Source organism: Talpa europaea (genome assembly GCF_964194135.1).
Source record: "Talpa europaea genome assembly, chromosome: 8".
NCBI classification, from domain to species: domain Eukaryota; kingdom Metazoa; phylum Chordata; class Mammalia; order Eulipotyphla; family Talpidae; genus Talpa; species Talpa europaea.
This window is the reverse complement of record NC_140075.1, coordinates 60,508,756-60,532,946: the sequence shown is the minus strand read 5'-3', so window position 1 is coordinate 60,532,946 and position 24,191 is coordinate 60,508,756. Positions and strand designations below refer to the sequence as shown.

General features: G+C 39.4%; 1 protein-coding gene across 1 annotated transcript in view; it reads right to left on the bottom strand.

Annotated features, from left to right (window-relative positions):
* Positions 1-24,191, bottom strand: part of RPGRIP1 (RPGR interacting protein 1) — a gene marked incomplete at its 5' end in the record, with an annotated part of 33,195 nt that overhangs the window by 4,271 nt on the left and 4,733 nt on the right. The window contains 7 exons of the mRNA XM_084241166.1: positions 2,203-2,333; positions 3,728-3,812; positions 6,842-7,034; positions 13,789-13,892; positions 20,609-20,747; positions 21,408-21,611; positions 21,908-22,092. Coding sequence (XP_084097292.1) covers positions 2,203-2,333; positions 3,728-3,812; positions 6,842-7,034; positions 13,789-13,892; positions 20,609-20,747; positions 21,408-21,611; positions 21,908-22,092 — 1,041 coding nt within the window. The remainder of the gene's footprint in view (positions 1-2,202; positions 2,334-3,727; positions 3,813-6,841; positions 7,035-13,788; positions 13,893-20,608; positions 20,748-21,407; positions 21,612-21,907; positions 22,093-24,191) is intronic.

The following is a 24,191-nucleotide window of genomic DNA, read 5'->3' as shown; positions in this document are numbered from 1 at the left end:
TATAATGAAGAAAGGAAAGTCTATTCAACACATGGTGTTGGAAAAATTGGTCACATTAAAAGGATGAAATTAGACCATTATTTATGCCATACATAAAAACTAACTCAAAATAGGTAAAATACTTGAATATATTCAAGACCTGAAACCATAAAATACTAAGATGAAAACAGGCACAACACTCCATTACACTGGCTTTAGTGATACCTGGGAAGTCCGATGGTAAGGAAAAGAACAAAGGCAAAATAAAATGGGACAACATCAAAATAAAAAGTGTACAGTAAAAGAACTACAGTTAAAAAGACACCCAACTAAGGTCTCCCCGGTGGTGCAGCGGTTGAGCGCTGGGTTGCGAAGCTGCCTGCAGCCTCTGCAATGCCGATTTAATCCCCAGCTGCAATGCCGATTCAATCCCCAGCTGCTCCCCGGCCACTGGAGGAGGGTCCCACATGGTGCGCAGACCTCTCCTGCTGCCCGCTGCTCCCCTCAGCAGTGTACTTCAGTCCTGCCTGCTCTGCTCCCCGCTCTGGCTCTGGTGAATTCTCTTACCCTCCCACGCTTCTGACTGTACCCAGTGCTTGTATAAATAAATAAAAATAAATCTTTAAAAAAAAAAAAAAAAGACACCCAGCGAAATGGGAGGAAATTTTTACACATCATATATCTGGTGAGGGCTTAATACCCAAGATATATAAAGGGCTCATTCAGCAAAAAAGACAACCCAATCAAACAATAGGCAGAAGAGCTAAACAGATACATTTCCAAGGAAGATATACATGTGGCCAAAACGGAAAAAAAATGTTCATTGTCACTTTTTAGGGAATGCAAATCATCACCACAATGAGCAATGACCCTACACCTGTGAGAATGATCTTTATAAAAGACCAGGAACAAGTGTTGGTGAGGTATGGAGAAAAAAGGAATTCTCATATGCTTTTGGTGGGAATGTAAACTGATATCGCCTCTATGGAAAACAATATGGAGATTTCTCAAGCCATCAAAAATAGATCTATCTATGTGATCTAGCAGTTCCACTCAGATATCTCTCTGAACAATGTAAGAACAAATTTGAAAAGAGTCACGCACTCCTATTTTCATTGCAGCACTATTTACAATAACCAAGATAAACAAACCAAATGCCTAATGACAGAGCATAAAGTTGTGGAATATTACTAAGCTAAAAAAAGAAAGATGAAGTCTTGCCATTTGTGAAAATTCAAATGGACCTTGAGGGGATTATGCTAAGAGAAGAAAAGGAAAAAGACAAATACCACATGATTTCATTCATATGTGGAATATATATGTAGAACAAAGCAAAAACAAAACCAAGATAATCCCTTGGATTCTGACCACTGAACTGAGATTACCAGAGGTGAGGGGGAGTGGGGAAAAGGGAGGAGGAGAACCCAGAGGAATGTGATGGAAGGTTGTTGGGACTTTGGTGGTGGACATGATATGATAAAATACATTTGAAGGGGTGTGAACCTATACTCCTAAAACATAATACTGGGTTGTAAGCCAATGGTATTGCAACAAATTTTTAAAAGCAGGAAGAATATAAATTTTAAGTAAATGTATATATTTGAGTGAATATATATTTACATAAATAAGTGAATAGAAAAAAGAAATTCCAATATTTAAATCTGAAATGTAAATTTTGCCCTTTTAAAAATTTCCTAACTCAAACATTGGAGATTAACAGTAGATTCTGGGGCCTCCCTGGTGGCGGTGGCGCAGCAGGTTAAGCACCACGCTGTGAAGCTGTCCGCAGCCTCTGCAGTGCTGGTTCAATTCCCAGCAGACCAGGGAGATGCCCACATGGCGCACAGAACTCTCTTGCCTCGCCCACTGCTCCCCTCAGCAGTGTCTTTGGTCTGTCTGCCTGTTCTGCTCCCTGCTCTGTCTCTGGTGAATCCTCTCACGCTCCCGCTCCTCTGACCTGTACTCCCAGCTCTTGTATAAATAAATAAATCTTTAAAAAAAAAAAAAACAATAGATTCTACTTGTCATGAGACCTATGGGCTAAAATATACAAGTGACTGCTTTCATGCTTTATCTAGAAATAAATATAGCTGCAGGAATTACTTTTCAGCTTGTAACTATCAATATTGTTGTGATGATATGTAATAAAGATGAAGCAGGGAAGGTATTCATTACTAGGATGATTTACTAGATATAAGTGGAACTGAGAGGCACATTACTTACTGTCAAGTTCTTGTTCTGTAATGTCTTCTCCTGATTCCATGATCTGCCACAGTTCCAGATATGCATATCCTATTTCTTGACATTCTTTCTTTTCTTCATCCATAGGATCACTTACCACTGTAAACTTCAAACTAAAGGGGGGAAAAAACAACATTCCATTTAACTGAGAAATGTTAAACCTAAGGAATAGGCTTTAGAAGTGAAATAAGGATAAAAGTAATTCTAAATTTACAATGTCATCCCTAGGTCACTTTTCCTTGCCTCCATTTCATGAGACTGCAACAGCAGAAGAGTAAGGAACCAGGATGATTTAAAGTAACAACGGGCTTGAGAAAAAGGCACTAAGACTCCAGGTATTGTAGTTCACCAAGCTGCCTCAAAACTTTTGAGATATAATTCCTTGTAAAATAGTTTACAATTCTGATGAAAGATTTGATCTAAGCTTGGAGGTGTTACACAGAAACCAAGAGTATAGAAGTTAGAAGAAGTTTAAAATTTCTAAATAAAAGTTGTAGAATGTGCCTGAGTGGGTAAAGGAGACAGAAAGAAAGAAGAACTACTAAAAGAATATAAAAAGTGCATTCCTTAGAGTCTTGAGAGATGATGTTGTAAAGCACACAGCACAGTCTGACAAGCAGTGGGTAGTCAATAGCAATTATTATGACCTTAGCTTAGCCTAACAAAGGATGAATTCCAAAAACTGGCACCTATTAAATTTTAAAGACAAGCTCACATAACATAAATTCACTACTTTAACTACTTAAATGTATGTAATTCGGTGTTTTTTAATGTCATAATGTATAGCCATCACCACTACCTAATTCTACATCAAGAGGAAACACTATACTCATTAAGCAGACATTCCCCTATCCCTTCTCCCCAGCTCATGGTGAACACTAACCTATGTTCTGTCTCCAGATTTGCCTGTTATGGACATTTTATATGCTCATATTTTTTAAGTCAAATATTGGTGGCCAATAGAGTGCAAGAGAACTAGAACTAAAATCTGACTGTGATTATATTTCTGTATCAATTCTGAGAACTTCAACAATGCAAAGGGAGGTTATCTCGTATAACTGTGCTAGGCATACTACCAAGTGTTTTAGGTAAACTATGTTATTTCAGAATCCTCACATGATCCTTCATATTAAGTGATATCTCAAAGATCTTAGAGCAAGTATGTGGAAATCAGGATTCAAAGTCAGGTCTGATTACAAAGCCAGTTGTTTGTCTACTATGCCATACTGACAAAAGAAAGTCAAAGGTATTCAAGTAAATTGCTGCCACTAGAAAGTGCTCATCAGGGCTGCTGCCATAGTGAGAAAAGAACTAAACCTATGAGATGACATAATTGATCAGGTAATCAGACACAAACATTAGACAAAAATTAGACTTAAGTAGATGAGAAATTCATTAAAAGTCAATTAATTTGACAGAAGTAATTAGGTTATTCAGCATTAGTGAAAGACCAAACTTAAATGCTGTGACTGAGTAACTCCCTTCAAAGTGTGCAGCAGGTGCTTACTGTCTTTGCTCAGGATCTTGTCCATTCAGCATGTTAAAGAGAAATTCTCTTCGACCTTTCTGCTCCAGTGGATCCAGGTCTATCACTATTAAGGGTAAGATTAAAAAAAAACCCAAAGAATCATAAACTGTTATACTTGGGCACTAAGACTTTCATACATGGTATAAGTAAAACAGTAATAAAAGCAGAGGTTGGCAAAATAGAGCCAGTGGGCTGCCCCCTGTTTTCATAAAAACAGTTTTATTGAATATTTAACATATATTTGAGGGTAGTTTTCCAACCTAAGTAATAGAGTTGAGTAGTTGTTAACAGAGACTGTCTGGGTTACAACATCTAAAATAGTTACTATTTGGCTCTTTAAGAAAAAAATTTTGACCCCTGATAAAAAGGAAAACTTATAGCCCACTTTGAAAGCTGTTCTGCTCCATGTCAAGATAAATGTACTCCCACTGGGTCTCCTTGGAGGCACGTAGGTGAAGTCTCAGGGCTATCAAGCTATCGCTAGTCACTACAGCATGAATTTGATTCCCTGCCAGGGAGCTAAAACCCACATGGTGCAGCGGACCTCTCCTCTCTCACTCACTGCTCCCCTCAGCAGTGTATTTCAGTAGATCCGCCTTTTCTGCTCCCCACTCTGTCTCTGATGGATCTTCTCACCATCCCCCAACACCTCTGGACTACACCCCAGTTCTTGTATACATAAGTAAATTTTTTTTCCATAAATAAATTTTTTCAAAAATGTGCTCCTACTACTCCACAGCTGAAAGAATTCTAGGACTTACTTTGGGGGACCACCTAGATATTTGGGTTTTTAGGCAGGTTCAACTCAAGAGCCTATCTTAACATCTGCTCTCCCCTTCCTCCTCATTTTTATAATGGAATGTAGTAGTTGACAAAAAAAGAGCTTTTGTTAGAGCAAGGTTTGGTCATGAGATTGAGCTCTGGCCATTGTGTTGTGTGAAACCTGTTTAAGAGGCTTAGCTGGAAGATATTCTTTCTTTCCTCAGCAGGCATTAAGGGTCATGGGATATCTATAAGACAAGGGAAGACAAGATAGTATCTAAATCGCCACAAGTCTCAGTCCTGGATTGCCTACCTCTGACATTTATTTAATCTGGTCTTAATTGTTTGTTATTATGGATCTGTGAATATTAATTCTTGCAATGCCAATTAATTGCCTCACTTTAAACAAGTGAGAAATAAACTACTACCTTGCATGCTATGACAGGATATACAAAAGTGTGGGGGTAGAGGAATAGAGAACAAGAAATAGCTTTTGGAAATTTAAATACTCTGTCAATGACTAGAAGATAAAAGGGAGAAAATATCCCAAAAATATAGAAAGGGGGAAAAAAAGGTAGAATTATAGAAGGAAAATAAGAAAATCAGGAGATTAGGGGCCTCCCTGGTGGTGCAAGGGATTAAGAAGACACAGCCTATGAAGCTATCCTCAGCCTCTGCAGCATGAGTTCAATTCCTGCCCTATCAGAGAGGTACCCACAAGGTGCAGCAGACCTGCCTGACTCACCCGCTGCTCCCCTCAGCAGTGTGTTACAGTCAATCTGACTGCTCTGTTTCTGGTGAATCCTCTCACCCCCCACACCTCTGGCCTGTACCCCAGTTCTTGTATGCATAAATAAATATTTTTAAAAATTAGGAGATCAATTTGGAAGATCTGACAATTAAGAAAATGAGAAAATGTTAGGAACAAAATTATCAAAGAAAGTGCAATAAAAAAAATTCCAGAACTAAAAGCAATGAGCTCTAGATTGAATGAATCTGCTAAATGTAGAACAATTAAAGAAAAAATATGCATATTACTCTGACATTTAAGAACACTAAAGATAAACAGAAAAATGCTAAAAGTCTTCTTGGGGGCAGTTTTCACACAAAGGTTAGATTTCTGGCTGGAATTTTGAAGACCATGGACCAATCTCTTTGAAATTTTAGATGAAAATGTTTTCAACATATGTTTTGTCTTGTTACCAATAGAATATGCGAGTAAAATAAAGAGAATTCAGTGGGATTGTTTCAAAATATTTACTTCCAAGGTATCCTTTAAAAGCTGCTGAAAACATGATTCATTAAATTAAGAAAATTAATCAGACAAAGGATGACAAAGGAGAGAAGAAAATCCAGAGAATGAAATTCTCTATGTGGGAGAATAGCTGAAGAGTAGACGAGAGAAAAACAAGAGGATAAAGAGTTATTCAGGAAAAAATATATATAAACTATTTGACAGGCTTGATTATTTAAAAATTTGGAAAGGCTATTAGAAATTATGAAAATAATTAAAATACGTATAATGTAAATAAAGCAAGTGAAAAATTAAAGCAAAAAAATAATAAGAAAGGAAATACAATCACGGGGTATTAATTGGCTTTGCAAGAATTAATATTCACAGATCCATAATAACAAACAAGACCAGATTAAATAAATGTTAGAATCCCACTACATCGAGGGAAGGGGGTGGGTGTGATATAAGACAGATAAATTTTATGTTCCAATATAAGAAGTCAGCAGATAATGTCTAAAATTGATGAATCAGGAAACTGCAAGAAAAACATCATCCAGAAAAATATAGTCAAATAGCAGAAAAAGTATAGTGGCCTGAGGGGGCACGGAACAAAGTGATTTGTAGAGAAGAGATAGAGCAAATAATTGCTTAATGTTAATGAAAAATCTTTTTAGACCTATTGGACACTTTTTTTTTTAAGATTTATTTATTTTTGCATACAAGAGCTGGGGTATAGGCCAGAGGTGTGGGGGATGAGAGGATCCACCAGAGACAGAGTAGGGAACGGAACAGGCAGACTGACTGAAATACACCACTGAGGGGAGCAGCCGGCGAGTCAGGAGAGCTCCCTGGCTGGCCAGGCATCGAATGTGTGCTGCAGAGGCTGTGAATAGCTTCATAGTGCTGTGCTTAACCCCTTGTACCACCAGGGAGGCCACCTATTGGACACTCTAAAACCTTATGTACCTATTACTTTGATAAATCAAAGAATGTAAAATGGTTGGATTCACTCCATCAGAAGTCCAGAATAGTTCTGACTCCTCCCATCTAAATGTTTGTCAGTCACTTCTCGCTATCCACAGGGGATGATGTCTCACCCTTGCTAAAATGGAAGTGGATCTCTTCTCCTGCCCTTGGTTTCCTCAGGGATACTGGAGTCTCAGTCTCCGACAAGGGCAGGTCATAAAACTTATACTCCACATACACCTGCTGTACGTTCTCATCACACATCACTTCAGTCTCTGGGAAGAAGGCTAGGGAGACAACTTCAATGCACATCTTCTCTGAACCCTGATAAGACAAAAGTTATTTCCCTATAGTTCAGTGATGCTTCATGTATTTATATTCCATTTAATTAACACATTATGCTCTAGGAATCAATATTAGGCATACTTCATCTAATGTATTACTTCTTGAGGATCAATTTTTAGATAAAATATGCACCAAAAGACAACTTGACTGAATTGCCATGCCCCAATTTGTTGTTGGGAAATTTGTAAAGAGAATCCAGTTGTTGTATCTCCCAGTCCAGTAAATAGTTTCTGCAGCCACCTGCACTACAGTAAGAATCAATTCTGAGCAGATAGTTTTTCTTCAATATTCTGAATGAAAACCAATCCAGCATTTTCCCGAGATTAGGTCCTAACAGACCTGTTGATTGATAATTGGAGGTTTAGTAACTGTTTTAAGCACGATAATAGAGCGCTGTCCAGGGCCTCCATCCCCTTCTGACTGCATACCATAGTGTAGCCCTAGGACCACCACCCTCCCTTGGCAACTCCAACACTTTCATCCTCATTCCAGAGTTGCTGCCACCACCATTTTCCTCTCCTTTGATTTCATTATATAATTTATTGGGACTAAATAACTAAAAGAGAAGTATACAATTAGTAATATTAGCCATTTCACCTCTATAACATACTAACTCATTTGAACTTGCTTGGGGGTTACTTGCAGAACCCCCAAGAACAGTTAGTTATGCAGTATTAGTGCCAGACAGTTCTTTTTGGCTTATCAGTTCAGGTGTGCCAGCTAATTTGGTTGGGGGTGGGGGCTCCAAAAATTAATCAACTAGCATAATAAAAGTTCAGGACATCCTCCACACTTGAAATTTATAAGAAAAGAGAATAAACTTTAAGGTTTTTATAGATACTACTGCTAACCTGAGACAGTCACCTGAGGCCACAGACCAAAGGCAAATGACCTCTCCTTTCTCAGTAGCTGTTAAAGGAAGGAAATGTATTCTATGGTCCATTCAGAATACAAGATTGATTACTGGTCCAGGAATGGCACTTCATCTGGTGGAAAATATGTGGTTTGGGTTGAAATCTTTTCTTGGGAAAAGATTCTTTCTTTTTTTTTTTTTAAGGACTCAAGTATTCTTTTTTTTTTTTTTAAAGATGTATTTATTTATTTGTACAAGCACTGGGTACAGTCAGAAGTGCGGGAGAGTGAGAGAATTTACCAGAGTAAGAGCAGAGAGCAGAGCAGGCAGACTGATGAAGTACACTGCTGAGGGGAGCAGCAGGCGGCAGGAGAGGTCTGCGCGCCATGTGGGACCCTCACCCGGTGGCCTGAGATTGAACCGGCGCTGCAGAGGTTGCGAGCAGCTTCGCAACCCAGCACTCAACCGCTGCGCTACTGGGGAGGAAAAGAATTCTTAGAGGGAAGATAAGCATAAAGGAAATCTAGAAACTTTGTGATGATTAACAAATAAGGCCTCCCAGGGAACAATTCTATATACATCCTATGCACACAGAACTGTCTCAAAGAGACCAGGTAAAGATCCACATGTATTGTGATTGCTTCACTCTTTTAGCTATACAAGGGAAAGGCATTTTGGGAGAGGCAGGCAGAAGAGAAATGACACTCCCCCGCATTGGGGCCTAGTCCTTCCTTGTAGGGGCCTCCACCATGCTACAGAAGCATGAGGAGGAAGATATTTCAGAGAGGATAGATTATTGACATCATCAATAACATCATTGTCATTTAGTGCTTAATCTAGCTCAGGTGCTATATTAGACCCTTGCCACCCATTACCTCATTTAAATTCTGCCACATGACTATAAGGTAGACATAGTTAACAGTACCATTTTTTTAAAAAGATTTATTTATTTATACAAGAACTGGGGTACAAGCCAGAAGTGCAGGGCATGAGAGGATTCATCAGATACAGAGCAGGGAGCAGAACAGGCAGACAGACGGAAGACACTGCTGAGGGGAGCAGCAGGCGAGAGAGGAAAGGTCTACTGCACCATGTGGGAATCACCCTGGCCAGCTGGGAATCGAACCCACGCTGCAGAGGCTGTGGACAGCTTCACAGCATGGCACTCAACCCACTCTGCCACCAGGAAGGCCCAACAATACCATTTTACAGAGGTGAAATAACTTCCCCAAGGCTACATAGCTAGTTAGCAGCAAGACCCAAACCACTTCTCTCTGAACCAGTCTCCAAGCTCTGAAACACTACTTGCCTCCTTCATTATCCTGGCTGACTCCGGGGAGAAGAGTGACAAAACTCAAGTACTGTCTCTGGGCCTTCAACCCCTTTGATCTTTTATGCCTAGCAATTTTGAAATACAATCATGATTGAGCTGGAAGTTTAATTATAATGTAGGATATTTAATTAGATCAAAACACTACTTTTTTGCTAAACTAGACTGAGTTTTCATATTTAGTTGCTCAAGTAACATTTTTGGGCACGCAAGGGTTCTCTAAAAGGAGATCTTATTTAGGAGTTGTCAGAATAATATTTTAAAAGTAATCTGCCTGGTTTGTAATTCAAAACTTTGCTGACCAGCTGTCTGCCTTTCAGCTGTTGACCTGAGAGAGGGGGCACAGTTTAGAAACCTTGAGTAGAGTTCCCACTCTTTTTTTTTTTTCCTATTTTTATTTTTTTTTTAAGATTTATTTATTTATTCATACAAGAACCAGGTTACAGGCCAGATGGGCAGGAGGGTGAGAGGATTCACCAGAGACAGCGGGGACCACAACAGGCAGACTGATGGAATACACTGCTGAGGGGAGCAGCGGGCGCGGCAGGAGAGGACTGCTGCACCATGTGGGACCCTCGCCAGCCAGCCGGGATCAAACCAGCCCTGCAGAGGCTGCCAACAGCTTCACAGCGTGGCGCTCAACTGCCTACGCCACCAGGGGAGGTCCTGAGTTCCCACTCTTTTACCAGCTTGCTCTATACTCCTGGAAATATCATTTTTTTTTTATAAATTTTATTGTCATATTCCCCATACAATTGCAGCCCCCCCATTCTGACCCCAATCCCTCCCCTCCCGCCCCCGCCCCCCTAAAAGTGTCTCTGGTTGATAGTTTTTTATTGATTTTGATTTTCACTTTCTTATATTCATTTTCCTGGTCCCTTATTTAAGTTTTCTAGATTCCTGCTATGAGTGAGACCATCCGGTATTTTTCTTTTTCTTTTTGGCTTATTTCACTGAGCATGATCCCTTCCAGCGCCATCCATGTTGCTGCAAATTGCATGTGTTTATCTTTTTTGAATGCTGAGTAATATTCCATGGTATATATGTACCACATCTTCTTGATCCAGTCATCTATTTTTGGGCATTCGGGTTGTTTCCAAAGCTTAGCCATTGTAAACAGTGCTGCTATAAACATAGGGGTGCAGGTGTTCTTTGGAATTGATGTTTCTGTGTCCTTTGGGTAAATACCTAGGAGTGGAATTGCTGGATCATATGGAAGCTCTATGTTTAGTAGGTCCAGAAATCTCCACACAGCGTTCCACAGTGGTTGGACCAGTTTGCACTCCCACCAACAGTGCAGAAGAGTTCCTTTTTCTCCACACCCTCGCCAACATTTGTTGTTGCTAGTTTTTTTAATTTGTGCCATTCTCACTGGTGTAAGATGGTATCTCATGGTAGTTTTGATTTGCATTTCCCTGATGACAAGTGATGTTGAACATTTTTTCATATGCCTGTTGGCCATTTGCATTTCCTCTTCAGAGAAGTTTCTTTTTAGCTCTTCTGCCCATTTTTTGACTGGATTATTTTCTTTGTTGTTGTTGAGTCTCATCAGCTCTTTGCAGATTTTTGTGATCAGTCCTTTATCATTAGTGTTGGGTGCAAAAATGTTCTCCCAGTCGGTGGGGTTTCTCTTTGTTTTTGTTATTGTCTCTTTTGCTGTGCAAAAGCTCTTTAATTTGATGGAGTCCCAGCTGTTTATCTTTGCCTTCACTATCACTGCTTTGGGTGATGTGTCTGTAAAGATGTCTTTGATGTGCAAATCACGTAGTGTTTTGCCTATATTTCCTTCTATATATTTTATGGTTTCAGGTCTTATGTCTAGTTCTTTAATCCATTTTGAGTTGATTTTTGTGTATGGTGTGAGGTAGTGGTCAAGCTTCATTCTTTTGCATGTAGCGACCCAGTTTTCCCAGCACCATTTATTGAACAAACTTTCTTTGCTCCAATGCATATTCTTTGCTCCTTTGTCAAAGATTAGTTGACCATAAATCTGTGGGTTTATTTCTGGATTTTCTATTCGATTCCATTGGTCTGTATGTCTGTTCTTGTTCCAATACCATGCAGTTTTGATGATTATGGCTTTGTAGTATAGTTTGAAGTCTGGGAGTGTGATGCCTCCATTCCCTTCTTTTTTTTCAGGAGAGCTTTGGCTATTCGGGGTTTTTTGTGATTCCATATGAATTTCATCAATAATTGTTCTATTTCTTTGAAGAATGACATTGAAATTTTGATTGGAATAGCATTGAATCTGTATATTGCTTTTGGAAGGATGGCCATATTAATAATGTTTATTCTTCCAATCCATGAGCAGGGGATGTCTCTCCATTTCTTTGTGTCTTCTTCTATTTCTTTTAACAGTGTTTTATAGTTTTCTTTGTATAGGTCCTTTACCTCTTTTGTTAGATTTAATCCCAAATATTTGATTTTTTTTGTTTCAATAACAAAAGGGATGGTTTTTTTGATTTCTTCTTCTTCAGATTTATTGTTTGTGTATAGGAAGGCTACTGACTTTTGCGTGTTGATTTTGTATCCTGCCACTTTACTGAACTGATTGATGAGTTGAATTAGCTTTTCTGTGGAGTTTTTGGGGTTCTCTATGTATAATATCATATTGTCTGCAAATAGTGATAGTTTGACTTCTTCTTTTCCTATTTGGATTCCTTGGATGTCTTTCTCTTGTTTTATTGCCCTGGCTAGGACTTCCAGTATTATATTGAAAAGCAGTGGTGAGAGTGGACATCCTTGTCTTGTTCCAGATCTTAATGGAATTGCTTTCAGCTTTTCACCATTGAGAATGATACTGGCTGTTGGCTTGTCATAGATGGCCTTTATGATGTTGAGGTATGTTCCTTGTATCCCAAGAATTTCAAGGGCTTTTATCATGAATGGGTGTTGTACTTTGTCGAAAGCTTTCTCAGCATCTATTGATATTATCATATGGTTTTTATATTTCTTTTTGTTGATGTGTTGGATAACGTTGATTGATTTTCGGATGTTAAACCATCCTTGTGTCCCTGGAATGAATCCTACTTGGTCGTGGTGAATTATCTTATGGATACATTGTTGGATTCTGATAGCTAAAATTTTATTGAGGATTTTTGCATCAGTGTTCATTAAGGAGATTGGCCTGTAGTTTTCCTTTTTTGTGTTGTCCTTGTTCGGTTTTGGTATTAGTGTAATGTTGGCTTCATAAAATGTGTTTGGTATTGTCCCTTCCTTCTCAATTTTTTGGAAGAGTTTGTGAAGGATAGGCACTAATTCGTCTCTGAATGTTTGGAAGAATTCATTTGTAAATCCATCAGGTCCTGGGCTTTTGTTTTTGGGGAGGTTTTTGATTACCATTTCAATTTCGCTAATTGTAATTGGTCTGTTTAGGTGTTCTATTTCTTCTTTATCTAGCTTTGGGTGATTGTAGAGTTGTAGGAATTTGTCCATCTCCTCTAGATTGTTAAACTTGTTTCCATATAACTGTTCTGGAAATATCATTTAATCTTTTTCATCTTTATAATCTTGAAGGTGTCAAAGTCCAATATTCTCTGGTTCCTATCTGTCTCATAAACATTTCTCAAGATATTAATTTTATAATGTCTTTAAAAAAAGGTGTGACAGATAAAACTTCAAAGGAAGAGAAACTTAACTATTTACTATGTTAACAGTTTAAGTGTACTGATTTTTAATTGTTTCTCCCCATTCCAATAGCCTTCATTTTCCTGCATATCTTGAGAAGCTCTGACGTCTACTCAGGAAAAGTTTTCTGATCTCTACAAAAGCAACAATAATTTCTCTTTTCTGAATACTTAAAAATCATATAATCTACCTTCTTGATTTTAGCTGCACCTATACTTTCTTTTGTTGCTTCTAAGGAAGTTCACAATCTTAAGTTTTATTCTTTCATTCAGTCATTTATTCTACAACTATTTATTGAGCATCTGCAGATGTGCCGTGGAACATTCTAGTGACTCAAGAGAGTGAATGTTTTCTATCTCATTTGTAACCCTACGAGATTCTAATACAATAACTGCTGAATATACCTATGAACATTTATTCATACATGTGTGCATGTGTGTGACTGTGTGTCCTCAACTAGTTCCAAAAGAGCTTTGAGGATGAAATTAATACATGACTGTAAGTACAGATTTTAAGGGTTGGGTCAAAAACTTCACAAACTGAATGGTCTCTCTGAGCCCTCCCACCAAGAATCCTTTCCTCTCTTCCAACCTCAACTTCCAAAAGCAAATCTGTTCTTCTTAGGGCATCACTCAGGCTGGGGAAGAATCACAATATGGAAATGGAGAACATGGGAGTAGGAGAAGACAGTTGAGAGAATAGGCAAGAGCAGAGTTAAAGCAAGTCCTCATTACACCAAGTCAAGAAAATGATCCTTTTATCTGTTTCTATCAACAGGCTTCCATTCACATGTAATGTAAATTTAAGTAACTTTATATTTCCCATGAAGTTTATTAAAATTGAATATGAAATTCATATACATGACATTAAGCATACTACCACTATTTACAATCTTGTCTCACAATGATGACTAGTGTACTTACTGCCTTAAGACATTGCTGAGATATGGGTGTCACTATGACGTCATCACTCTCTGTGGTTTGGGCTTCACTGACTTCGGAAATTTGTTCACAGGAATCTTTATCTGCTAGAGAAGAGACTGGCATTAAAGAACGGTTTCAGACCACCCTGAATAGCCCAAGAAAACACCCAGCGCCTGCATTTTCAATTCACTCTTTAGCCATAGTTCTGAGGACCTAGATTTTGGCTGCCCTTATAAAGAATCAAATCCTCTTTTTTAAAGAGTCACTTAATTGGAAGCTTGCCAAACACGGGTTTACTTTTGCAAAAAAGAAAAAAAGAAGGGAAGAGGGAAAATTAGAAAGTTAGTTCCTTTTGTAGGAGCTGGACAAAATGGCCAAGCCAAGGAAAAGTAGCGCATTCAGGTTGTGTCCAAAGACAGTCTCAAACAACTGAGGGTGGGGGGTCTATGTTCTTGCCTTTGAACAGAGGTAGATCTTTGTGAATGCTTCAACTGAAAGAATATGATAGAAATGATGCTCTGTGACTTCTGAGGCTACAAAATAAAAATGCTGTGAACTCACAACTTGTCCTCTTAGGACTCACCCTTAGAACTCAGCCACCGAGCTGTGAGGAAGGCAAGCAACCTGCAGGGGGACCGTGTGGAGAGGAACTGAAACCACAGCCACTGCCAATTGACAGGGCCACCTTGCCAAGCTTTAGAATGAGCCACTTCTAAGATGAATTCAGTCCCCCAAACAGCTGCCATATCTGCTATCATGTAAGAGCTTTGTGCCTTCCCCAGGAGTCCTGCCTAAATTGTAGTTTAGTGAGCAAAAGAAGTGATTATTGTTTGCAGTCGCTACGTTTTGGAGTGGATTGCTACTTGTAGTAACAGATAACTGGAAGACTAACTGCAGCCAACATAAAATTTCAAAGTTCTCAAATTGTCCATTCCACTGAAGTTTCAGAGGCAGATGATCTGAGATGATATGGGGTAACAGAAGCAAACTCTACTAAAGGGCCTAAGTCAGCGGATGTTGGAATAGTTTTAATATTGGGCCCATTCTTTTTCTTGGGGATCTTTATCTAATAGTCATGTAGATGTTTGTTTGAAAGTTTAATGATTAAGTTTCTCAGCAGCCACACCATTCTGCCTTTGATATCCCTACTTGGACTTCTGGGACAAATATTACCTTCCTGTCCTGCTAATTGCTGCTCTTGATCTGAAATTCAGAAAAGATAGATATTAAAACAAATGATAGATTAACTCCTGCTCCCATTTCTCATATTCTACATGGAGAAAAATCGAGTGATATAGATATAACATTTTGTTGCACCCCATAAGTTCTGATAGTTTGTCTTTATATTTATAGGTCAATACGGATAGTCTATTTCTTTGTAAGTCAGTTTTGGTAATTTATATCTTTCTAGGGATTTTTTTCCATCTAAGTTTCCATTTATAACGTTCATAATATTCTTTTATAATCTGTTAATAATAGGCTCTGTAGTGACCTTACATTCATTCCCGATTGTGCTAATTGTGTCTGCTCTTTTTTCTTTTTTTTAAAGTTTCATTTATTTATGCATACAAAAACTGGGGTATAGGCTAGAGGTATGGGGGTGAAAGGACTCACCAGACACAGATTGGGGAACAGAACAGGCAGATTGACAGACATGCACTGCTGTGGGGAGAAGCAGATGAGCCAGGAGAGGTCTGCTGAGCCATGTGGGTAGCTCCCTGACCGGGGATCAAAATCATACTGCAGTGGCTGCGGGTAGCTTCATAGTGCTGAGTCTTAACCCCTTACCACCAGGGTGGCCACTGCTCTTTTTCTCTTGATCAACATGCCAATTATCAATGTATTGCTTCTCAGCTCCAAATATAAATTTTAACTGCTCTGCATTGATTAAGTTGAACTCTTAAATACATCTTCTTTGCCAGATGGCATGTTAAATTTTGTCAGCAGAAGGTATTGAAGATCACTGGAGGAGTAATTCTCTTCATGGTTCCATTATACTCATTATAGGCTCCTGAGTCTGCAGACCAGGTTCCTACAATGGGATCCTCCAACTGAGGGTCTGGCTCCAGCAGCATGTGCGCTTTCCTGCAGAACGCAATTCAGCAGCAAGTGGCTTCTGTAACATCCTACTCCAGTGGTTCTCAGCAGTCAGTAGCATGGGCACCTTCCCATGGGCAGTTTCCTTGACACCCCCTACGGGGGTTTCACAGTGAAATTCCATTGTCTAGAACCTCTCTGTGAATGGCTTACTGAAAGCAACTTCTCAGTTCCTTCTGAGTTCTGACATGAAGCCACAGTAAACTTTGGTGCCTTTCAGTAAAATAAAACTTCACATTCTCCAATGAGGTCTGGATTTCAGTCCGGTATTCTTTGGAGTTCTCTTTACTTCTTACTATTCAATCCTCATCTCCTCTAGGTCAGTACTTGTGGTAGGGTGATTGTTTACATTACATTTTTCCGATTCAAATTACTATATAGTTTCTTATTATTGAATCTTCATTAATATAGTCATTCTAGATAAAGACCTATCAAGTTGTTGATCTTTTCAAACAAGACATAGCAATTTGTTGATCTTTTCAAACAAATTTTGACTTCAATGATTTTCTTTCTTCTTTTTCAGTTTACTTTTCACTGACTTCTGCTCTGCTCTATTATTTCCTTCCTTGGGTTTGACTTTTTTTTCTTTTTCTAGTTTCTTGAAATGGAAGCTTAAATTACTAACTTTGGACCTTTATTCTTTTCTAGCTATAAGCATAACTAAGATTTAATCTTGATGCAAAATTTATTTAGATGTGTGTTGGCTAATAATCAAATATTTGTTACTGTCTGCATTACTTTCCTATTGTTGTTATCACAAGCTACCACAAATTTGGTGGCTTGAAAAAACAAATTAAAGAGCAATTTTGGCCGAGAGCAGGTAAAATGCCCATACTATCACTCAGAGATATGAGATGATGATCCCATTTTCTAATCCTAAAATGCTCTCAGGACCATTTTCACACATGATGGTGTTACATGTCCTGCATGCACTGGGAAAACCCCACTGACAAAAAATAAACTGATGCTGCATCTGACACAGGACATCCTCACAAAGAATTCAATTTTGCCTTTTATCTCAGCTAAGTGGGTCACTACTTTAGCAGAGCTGGTCTCCAAGGACTAGTCAAAATTGCAGGATGCCATTGCAGAGATCCTGGTGGTTCATCATGGTGGTTTCAATGAGCTGAGAGTACCTCAGAAGTACTTAACCAATGTCATGTAGTAATGACAGGAAGTAGAAGCTGGTGTCCATCCTTGTGGGCAGTATGCCAAAGAGAAAAATGTTAACCAAGGCCAATTGTGATACTGATTATCACACTGCACAAGACTCTGAGAGAGTTCCAACTCTTAGTCAAAGAGTCCCTCTTCATAGAAATAGAGGGCTTGTTAGAGCTGAACAGAAAGTCTTTCTTGAAATGCTTTGAAGATGATGATTAAGTCTGTGAACTTTTATCTTGAGGAGAAATGCAGCCTTGTTCCACATGGACTCAGCTCTCAAATCTGCTGGAGCATCTCTGCATTTGTCTGAAATTGCAGATGGAGATGAGAGAAGACCTGTCCTGACTTGCTAAACCACTACCTGTGTTTTCTATGCAACCAGTTCACACAGGCAATTTGTAGCTGTCACAAATAGTACCTCCAAGATTCAAAGAAGGTTCTGTTTCAGCAGCTGAGAGCATGTGAACACAGATATCCCTGTTTAATGGAGAAGATCTTAGGAAACTTGGGGCAATGGAGTCTATCTTTTCCTGAGTAAGAATATTCTCTAGAAGGACAAGAACTGTGAGGGCTACCACTCCCTCATCATCTCGGTAGTTTCTTCCCACCATTTTCTATATTCTGGAAACAAGGAGAAAGACAGAGATAGCCTCAGGTGGGACACACAGATGTACATAAGCTTCTCTCCAAGGAAGAAAGGCTAACAAACACCAATTTCCTATTCAGCATCTTGAACATTAGCATCTTTGCTTTTTAAAAAATATTTATTTTATTTATGCATACAAGAGCTGGGGTGTAGGCCAGAGGTGCTGGGGGTGGGGAGAGGATTCACTAGAGACCGAATGGGGACCAGAACAGGGTGATTGACTGAAATACACTGCTGAGGGGAGCAGTGGGAGAGACAGGAGAGGTCTGCGGCACCATGTGGGTAGCTCCCTAGCCAGAGATCAAAACTCTTGCTGCAGTGGCTGCCAATAGCTTGATAGTGCTGAGACTTAACCCCTTGCACCACCAGGGAGGCCCAACATCAAGTGAGTCAGGGCGTTGGAGAAAACTTTTGGCTGCTAGATGTGAATGGAGGTCAAAAGGGACTCACCAAAATACAAAACAGTCCCAAAAGAATAAAACTTCTCAGTGATGGAAAGGAAATTTTGTATTGTCTTTACAATTCTCAGGAGAAACAAATTGTGAAAGAATTAATGACCCATGACAAAGAACATTTGAAAAATAAAATGGAAATCATGCATATATTGCTCTGCAGCAAGCACTGACAAAACTTGCAGAAAATTGGGGCCTCCCTGGTGGCACAAGGGGTTAAAACGCAATCTATGAAGCTGTCCGCAGCCGCTGCAGCATGAGTTCTATCCCCTGGCCAATCAGGGAGCAACCCACATTGTTCAGCAGATCTCTCCTGACTTGCCCGATGCTCCCCTCAGCAGTGTACTTTAGTCAATCTGCCTGTTCTGCTCCCCACTCTGTCTCTGGTGAATCCTCTCACCCCCTACACCTCTGGACTGTACCCCAGCTCTTATATGCATAAATAAATAAATCTTTAAAAAAAAACTTGCAGAAAATTTTGCAAGAAAAGGGGATACACCTGCTAAATGATACATCAGAATGAGATGCTTAAGTTGAGCGATCACAGAATGATCAACAATTGCTTCCTTTCTGGATAGACCTTTATTCCATGTTTGGTTCAAACATGAATCTGCTTTTTAGCTCTCTTTCAGCACTTCCTTGGTATCATCAGTGAGAATTTTTTGTGGAAAAAAAGAAACAAAAACCATCTGGTTTTTCAAAGATATGACCAAAATGATGTTTCCCCGATTGTGTGAGGTCTTAAGACCACCAAAATGTAAGCTGCATCTTGTTCTGCCACCATTCATCGATGAGCTGATCTCTCCTCTATTTTCTCAAAATCAACCAGTTCCTGGCAGTATTGAACCTCATAGCAAATGAGCTCCTGAATGAGGGTGTCAAGTTGCTGTACACAACTTAGACAACTGCCATGCTTCCTGCAGAGGTTGTCATAGAAAACTGTTATCTTACAGCAATCCATTGCAAGGAGCTCTCTTCTGCTTTGATCATAAGGTAGAGGCTGACATACTTGTGTTTGGCAAAGAATAACCTAGGGGATGGCAGCATAAAACTTCTGAGTAGGGACTTGAATTACCCCCAATGTAAACTGCAGATGCTGATGCACAGTATTTGGTTATAACATAACTGATGACTGTACGTCTTCTCCAACAAAAATCAAGACTAACATGCTTCGATTTGGGGCAGAAATATATAAGAATTACTGGATTAAAGTTTCTGTGTGAAATTTCTTTTTTTTATTCACATAACATTTCTTTTCCTTTCTTTTTCTTTATATATATATTTTTTACATCATCCTTCATTTTTGTATAATGTATGATTATGTAAAGTGTTAAAAAGAACTACAGTGTAACCTGAGATGCCTGTAGTTATGGGGATGCACCATCACTTCTTTCAGTTATGTAGACCTCTCATCTGACCTCAGCAGCAACCAGAACCAGCTTACTCTGTACCTGAACCAGAAATCTTAAGGGGGGGCCTCCCCAGTGGCACAGCAGTTGAGCGCTGGGTTGTGAAGCTGCCCACAGCCTCTGCGGTACTGGTTCGATCCCCGGCCACCAGGCAAAGGTCCCACATGGCGCACAAACCCTCCTGCCGCCCGCTGCTCCCCTCAGCAGTGTGCTTCGTCACTCTGCCTGTTCTACTCTCCACTCTGGCTCTGGTGAGTTCTCTCACCCTCCCGTGCCTCTGACTGTACCCAGTGCTTGTATAAATAAATAAATAAATAAATAAATAAATCTTTAAAAAAAAAAAAAGAATTTCTGACTCTTAGCCCCCCTCCCTTAAAAAAAAAAAAAAGAAATCTTAAGGGGTATAATGGAGTAAAGACACTGTGTGAAGCCTTAAAACTGTAAAATTGCTCCCTCTGGATACTCCAGTTGAAGACAGATGAATATGAATCTCAAATCCAGAAACTGCTCAAAGAAATCAAAGAAAGCAACCTACAATTAACTACTGAGAGTTATGGGCCTCCCTGGTGGCCTAGGGGTTAAGTCTCAGCACTATTCACCACTATGACCTGAATTCAATACCCAGCCAGGGAGCTAACCCACATGTGGCACAGCAGACCTCTCCTGTCTCACCCGCTGCTCCCCTTAGCAATGTGTTTCAGTAAATCTGTATTGTGCTCCCCCACATTCTTGCCTCTGGTGGATCCTCTTACCACCACCACCACCCCCACACACACTCTGGCCTACACTCCAGCTCTTCTACACAAAAATTAAAAAAAGAAATTATAATTGATATTATACTTGATATTCCAGAAAAAAGAGAACTCATAACTTCATTTTCTGAGTGTGGATATAAATTATACATTATCAATTTAATGTTCCTCTTCTTTAACTTCTCCTGCTCTGTTCCCCACTCTGTCTCTGGTGAGTCCTCTCACCCTCCCTCATCTCTGGTCTGTACCCCAGCTTTTTTATGTATACATACATAAATCTTTAAAAAAAAAAAAAGACAGTACCATTTACAGAATGTAGGGCTTCCTTCTGTAACAGTGCCGAATGGGATGATGTGATTTCCTCTTCCTTTTGCTGAGTTTTTAAATCCTTTTTGATGGAGGTGTTCAGCCCTGAGAAGGTCCATTCAGTATAGTTCACCTGCTTCAAAATAAGACAATATTATATAGCTGGTGATCTCCTGGATTTCTTTTCTCATACTAGCCCTTTTTAAATTTTTAATTTAATACATGTCTTTAAGTTAAAAATGTGTGTTATATATTTATAATAATATATATGGTATAAATATAAGTATGTTATATAATTATAATTTAATAAAATAAGTTCATAATTGTGTTAATTATACAGTAATATAACATAATTATGTGTCATATAATATAAATCACATATAATTAGAAATATTATAATCAGATAATAGTATATATTTACAATCTCATGCATATATTTTTAGGTGTCATGTAGTAACTTTAATCCAGTTTCCTGTGAAAAAAGGCAGTATCAAGACAGCAGTTATTCAATAAATATTTGTTTTTAATTTACTTTGATTATAGTTGAAGAGGATGGTTAGGGTTATGGTTTTAAAGCCTTTTAAGCATAAATCACAGAGTCCATAATTTAATTAATTTACACTGAAATGGGCTGTACTATTTAAAGTTTTATTAAACTACCTATATTTGTAGAAACACAAAAAGCAACGTTATTACTTCTCTTCTGTATCTGCTCCTGTTTCTATCTGTGAGAATAATACATTTGGGAATGCTATATAACCCATATTTTACCTCTCTAGGTTTTCTAAGGCCTTACCTGTAATGCATTTTCGTTTAAGACGTTACGACTTAGATACTCCATTCTGTTCTTTCCTTGGATGCCTGTTTTTTTGCCATGTTTTCTTCTTGAGTAGCTTGCCACCTGGTGTTCCTTTTCCTTTCTTTCTCCCTCCTGAGGAGGTTTTCTCTTTGCTTGACACTGGTCAGCTTCAGTGAGGATCTCAGCAGATGCCACCTGGTCCTATGTAGAAGGATCAAAGACAGTCTTACAAAATGATAGTTGAACAATATCTGTATTCAAAAAAGGGTATTTGTGAGCTGGCATTAGACATCAATTCCCTCCTGACACAGAACTGAGAGACCCCCTCTTCTCTTATCCCCACAATAAGAGCCCGGCTTCAGCAATAGCCTCAAAGCATTATGAGGGATGCAGATTGTTTGCAGAACACATGACTTTCATAGAAGGAATTTCTTTTACTCCAATTTTAATACTGTCTTCTTCAAGTCTGCCTTGTAGGATTGGTAAAGCTCTGACACCTGGGGAGGAAATGACTCCTTTTCCTCTTCAGGTGCTATCTCTAAATTGTCCTTGGTGATGGTCTCCTCAGTCTGAGCTTCTGGTTTCAGGAAGCTCTCTGTGGCTAGGTAGCAAGATTCCCAATCCAGTTGCACCTGAACAGATCCATTGGGTTTCCCTGCAGGATCAGTGAGGTTAAAATCACCTGTAAAAGACACAGACATTAAGAAAAGTCTTATCACACAAAGTAGGCCAGTGAGCACTTCTCAGCAACTTATGGTCTCCATTCCTATTTTGAATTTCATCCTATTTTGTTATAAATTCACATCAAATAATCATGATAATACATTTAGAAATAACATAAAATAGCAGGATACTTTGAATATTTTAGGGGAAACATATCTTTAAGTTTCAGGAAGAGATAGTCAAGACGGGGAGGAATACAGCTTGCTTGTCATCAGTCACCCAGCCAGCAAACAAGATCACATTATTACTATTACCTATGCTCGCTATGCCCTAGGCGTACCAAGGAGACCATTATCTACATTCAAGTGGTCTCTACTTGTAAAATAACAAAAGCCAAGAAAATTTTAGCAATGACTTTTTCTAAATGTCAGACTTCTAATTTGTAACACTGATTAACAGATGGCTCAAATTGTCTCTCTTGTTTGGCAAAGGACTAGTTATGAGCCGAAGTGTCAGCTTTTTGTTTTGTTTTGTTTTAGCAGTTGTGTTACTGGGACCTCACATACTTCATGGAGCATCCTGAAGCTTGTTAAATAGGACTGGTATTAGAGATAGCTCTCCACATTTCCTAATGAGCATGGATAACCTGCCTCACTCTCCCAGTTGCAACCAGAGGTGACTTTGCCTCACTGCACCCTACAACACTGGGTCTGAAAGTAAAGTAAGGTAGCAAGAACTCAGGTCTGTATTGCGGGGGCAGGGCGGGGAAGGAATCCAAATTTGCCTTTCTTGGGCCTCCCTGGTGGCGCAAGGAGTTAAGCACCACACTATGAAGCAATCTGCAGCCTCTGCAGCACAAGTTCGATCCCAGGCCGGCCAGGGAGCAACCCACATGGCGCAGCAGACCTCTCCTGACTCGCCCACTGCTCCCCTCAGCCGTGTATTTCAATCTGCCTGTTCTGCTCCCCACTCTGTCTTTGGTGAATCCTCTCACCCCCCCCCCCGCATCTATGGTCTGTACCCCAGCTCTTGTATGCATAAATAAATCTTAAAAAAAATTTTTTTTGCCTTTCCTGTGGTGTGGCACAGAAGTCTAACTTGTCTCTTTCAAAGAAGCAAGAGAATGATAGGAGAGTGTTAAGCACACAACTTAAAATCCAATATCCATATGCTAAGAAATGAGAGGTCTTGAACAAAGGCAAATACTGTGAAGCATCACATGGTAAGAAAATACTTGTAGAGAGACAGAAGTACAGACTCAGGTTGGTGGATTGTACCCACTTGGGAACCTTGCTTTTGTTGCTAGAAAGATGCAGCAGCGGCTAATGTTTTCACATGATTGCTGAGGCTCTAAATCTTCTGCTCTGTTGTTCCTGACAATATTCTAAAGGCTTTTCAGCAAGCTTTAAGAGAGACTGTTCCAAGCAAGTAATCAAAGCAAAGTAGAATTAAGAAAGGAAACAACACTGAGCAGAGAGCATTAAAGTTCTAATAACTTTGAACTCCCACCTTTAATGGATTTGTTTTGTGCAAGAGGCAGCAAAGGCACTTGGACTCGGCCAAGGTACATGCCAGGCTCTGCATCTTCATCATCAAAAATGTACACAGACAGGGCCTCCCTCCTCAGGTACTGGTCCAGGTCAGAGGTCACAAGCACTGGGAATCGAGCCTGGTCTCTAAAATTTGGATTGTTACTGGCTGGAATGATGGCAGTGTCATGGTCAGAAAAGGTGAAGAAGCGGTACATGGCATATGGACTGGGTTGGGTTGCCGGCCATCGACTCTGGAGGCCACAGCACCTCGTGATTTCCACTCGCAGTGCATTCTGATGCTTCCAAGTCTCTGATCTGGTCTGGAAAGATGTTGGTCTTGAATTGAGGAAAAGGCAGCCAGAGAGATTTGTAAGCAAGGCCTATCACCCTTGGTAAGAAAGAACTATGACTTAGAGAATGGCTGAATCCTGATTGGGTTACAGAGAAACCTAATGACTTTCACATGCCTGCAAATTGGCTCTGGCAGATAGTTATGGGAAGGAGATGCTGCTACTCAGGCCTTATTCAAGACAATGGAACAGAGAAGCTATTTTTTTCACAGTAAGGAGAAATAGCTAGTTCCAAG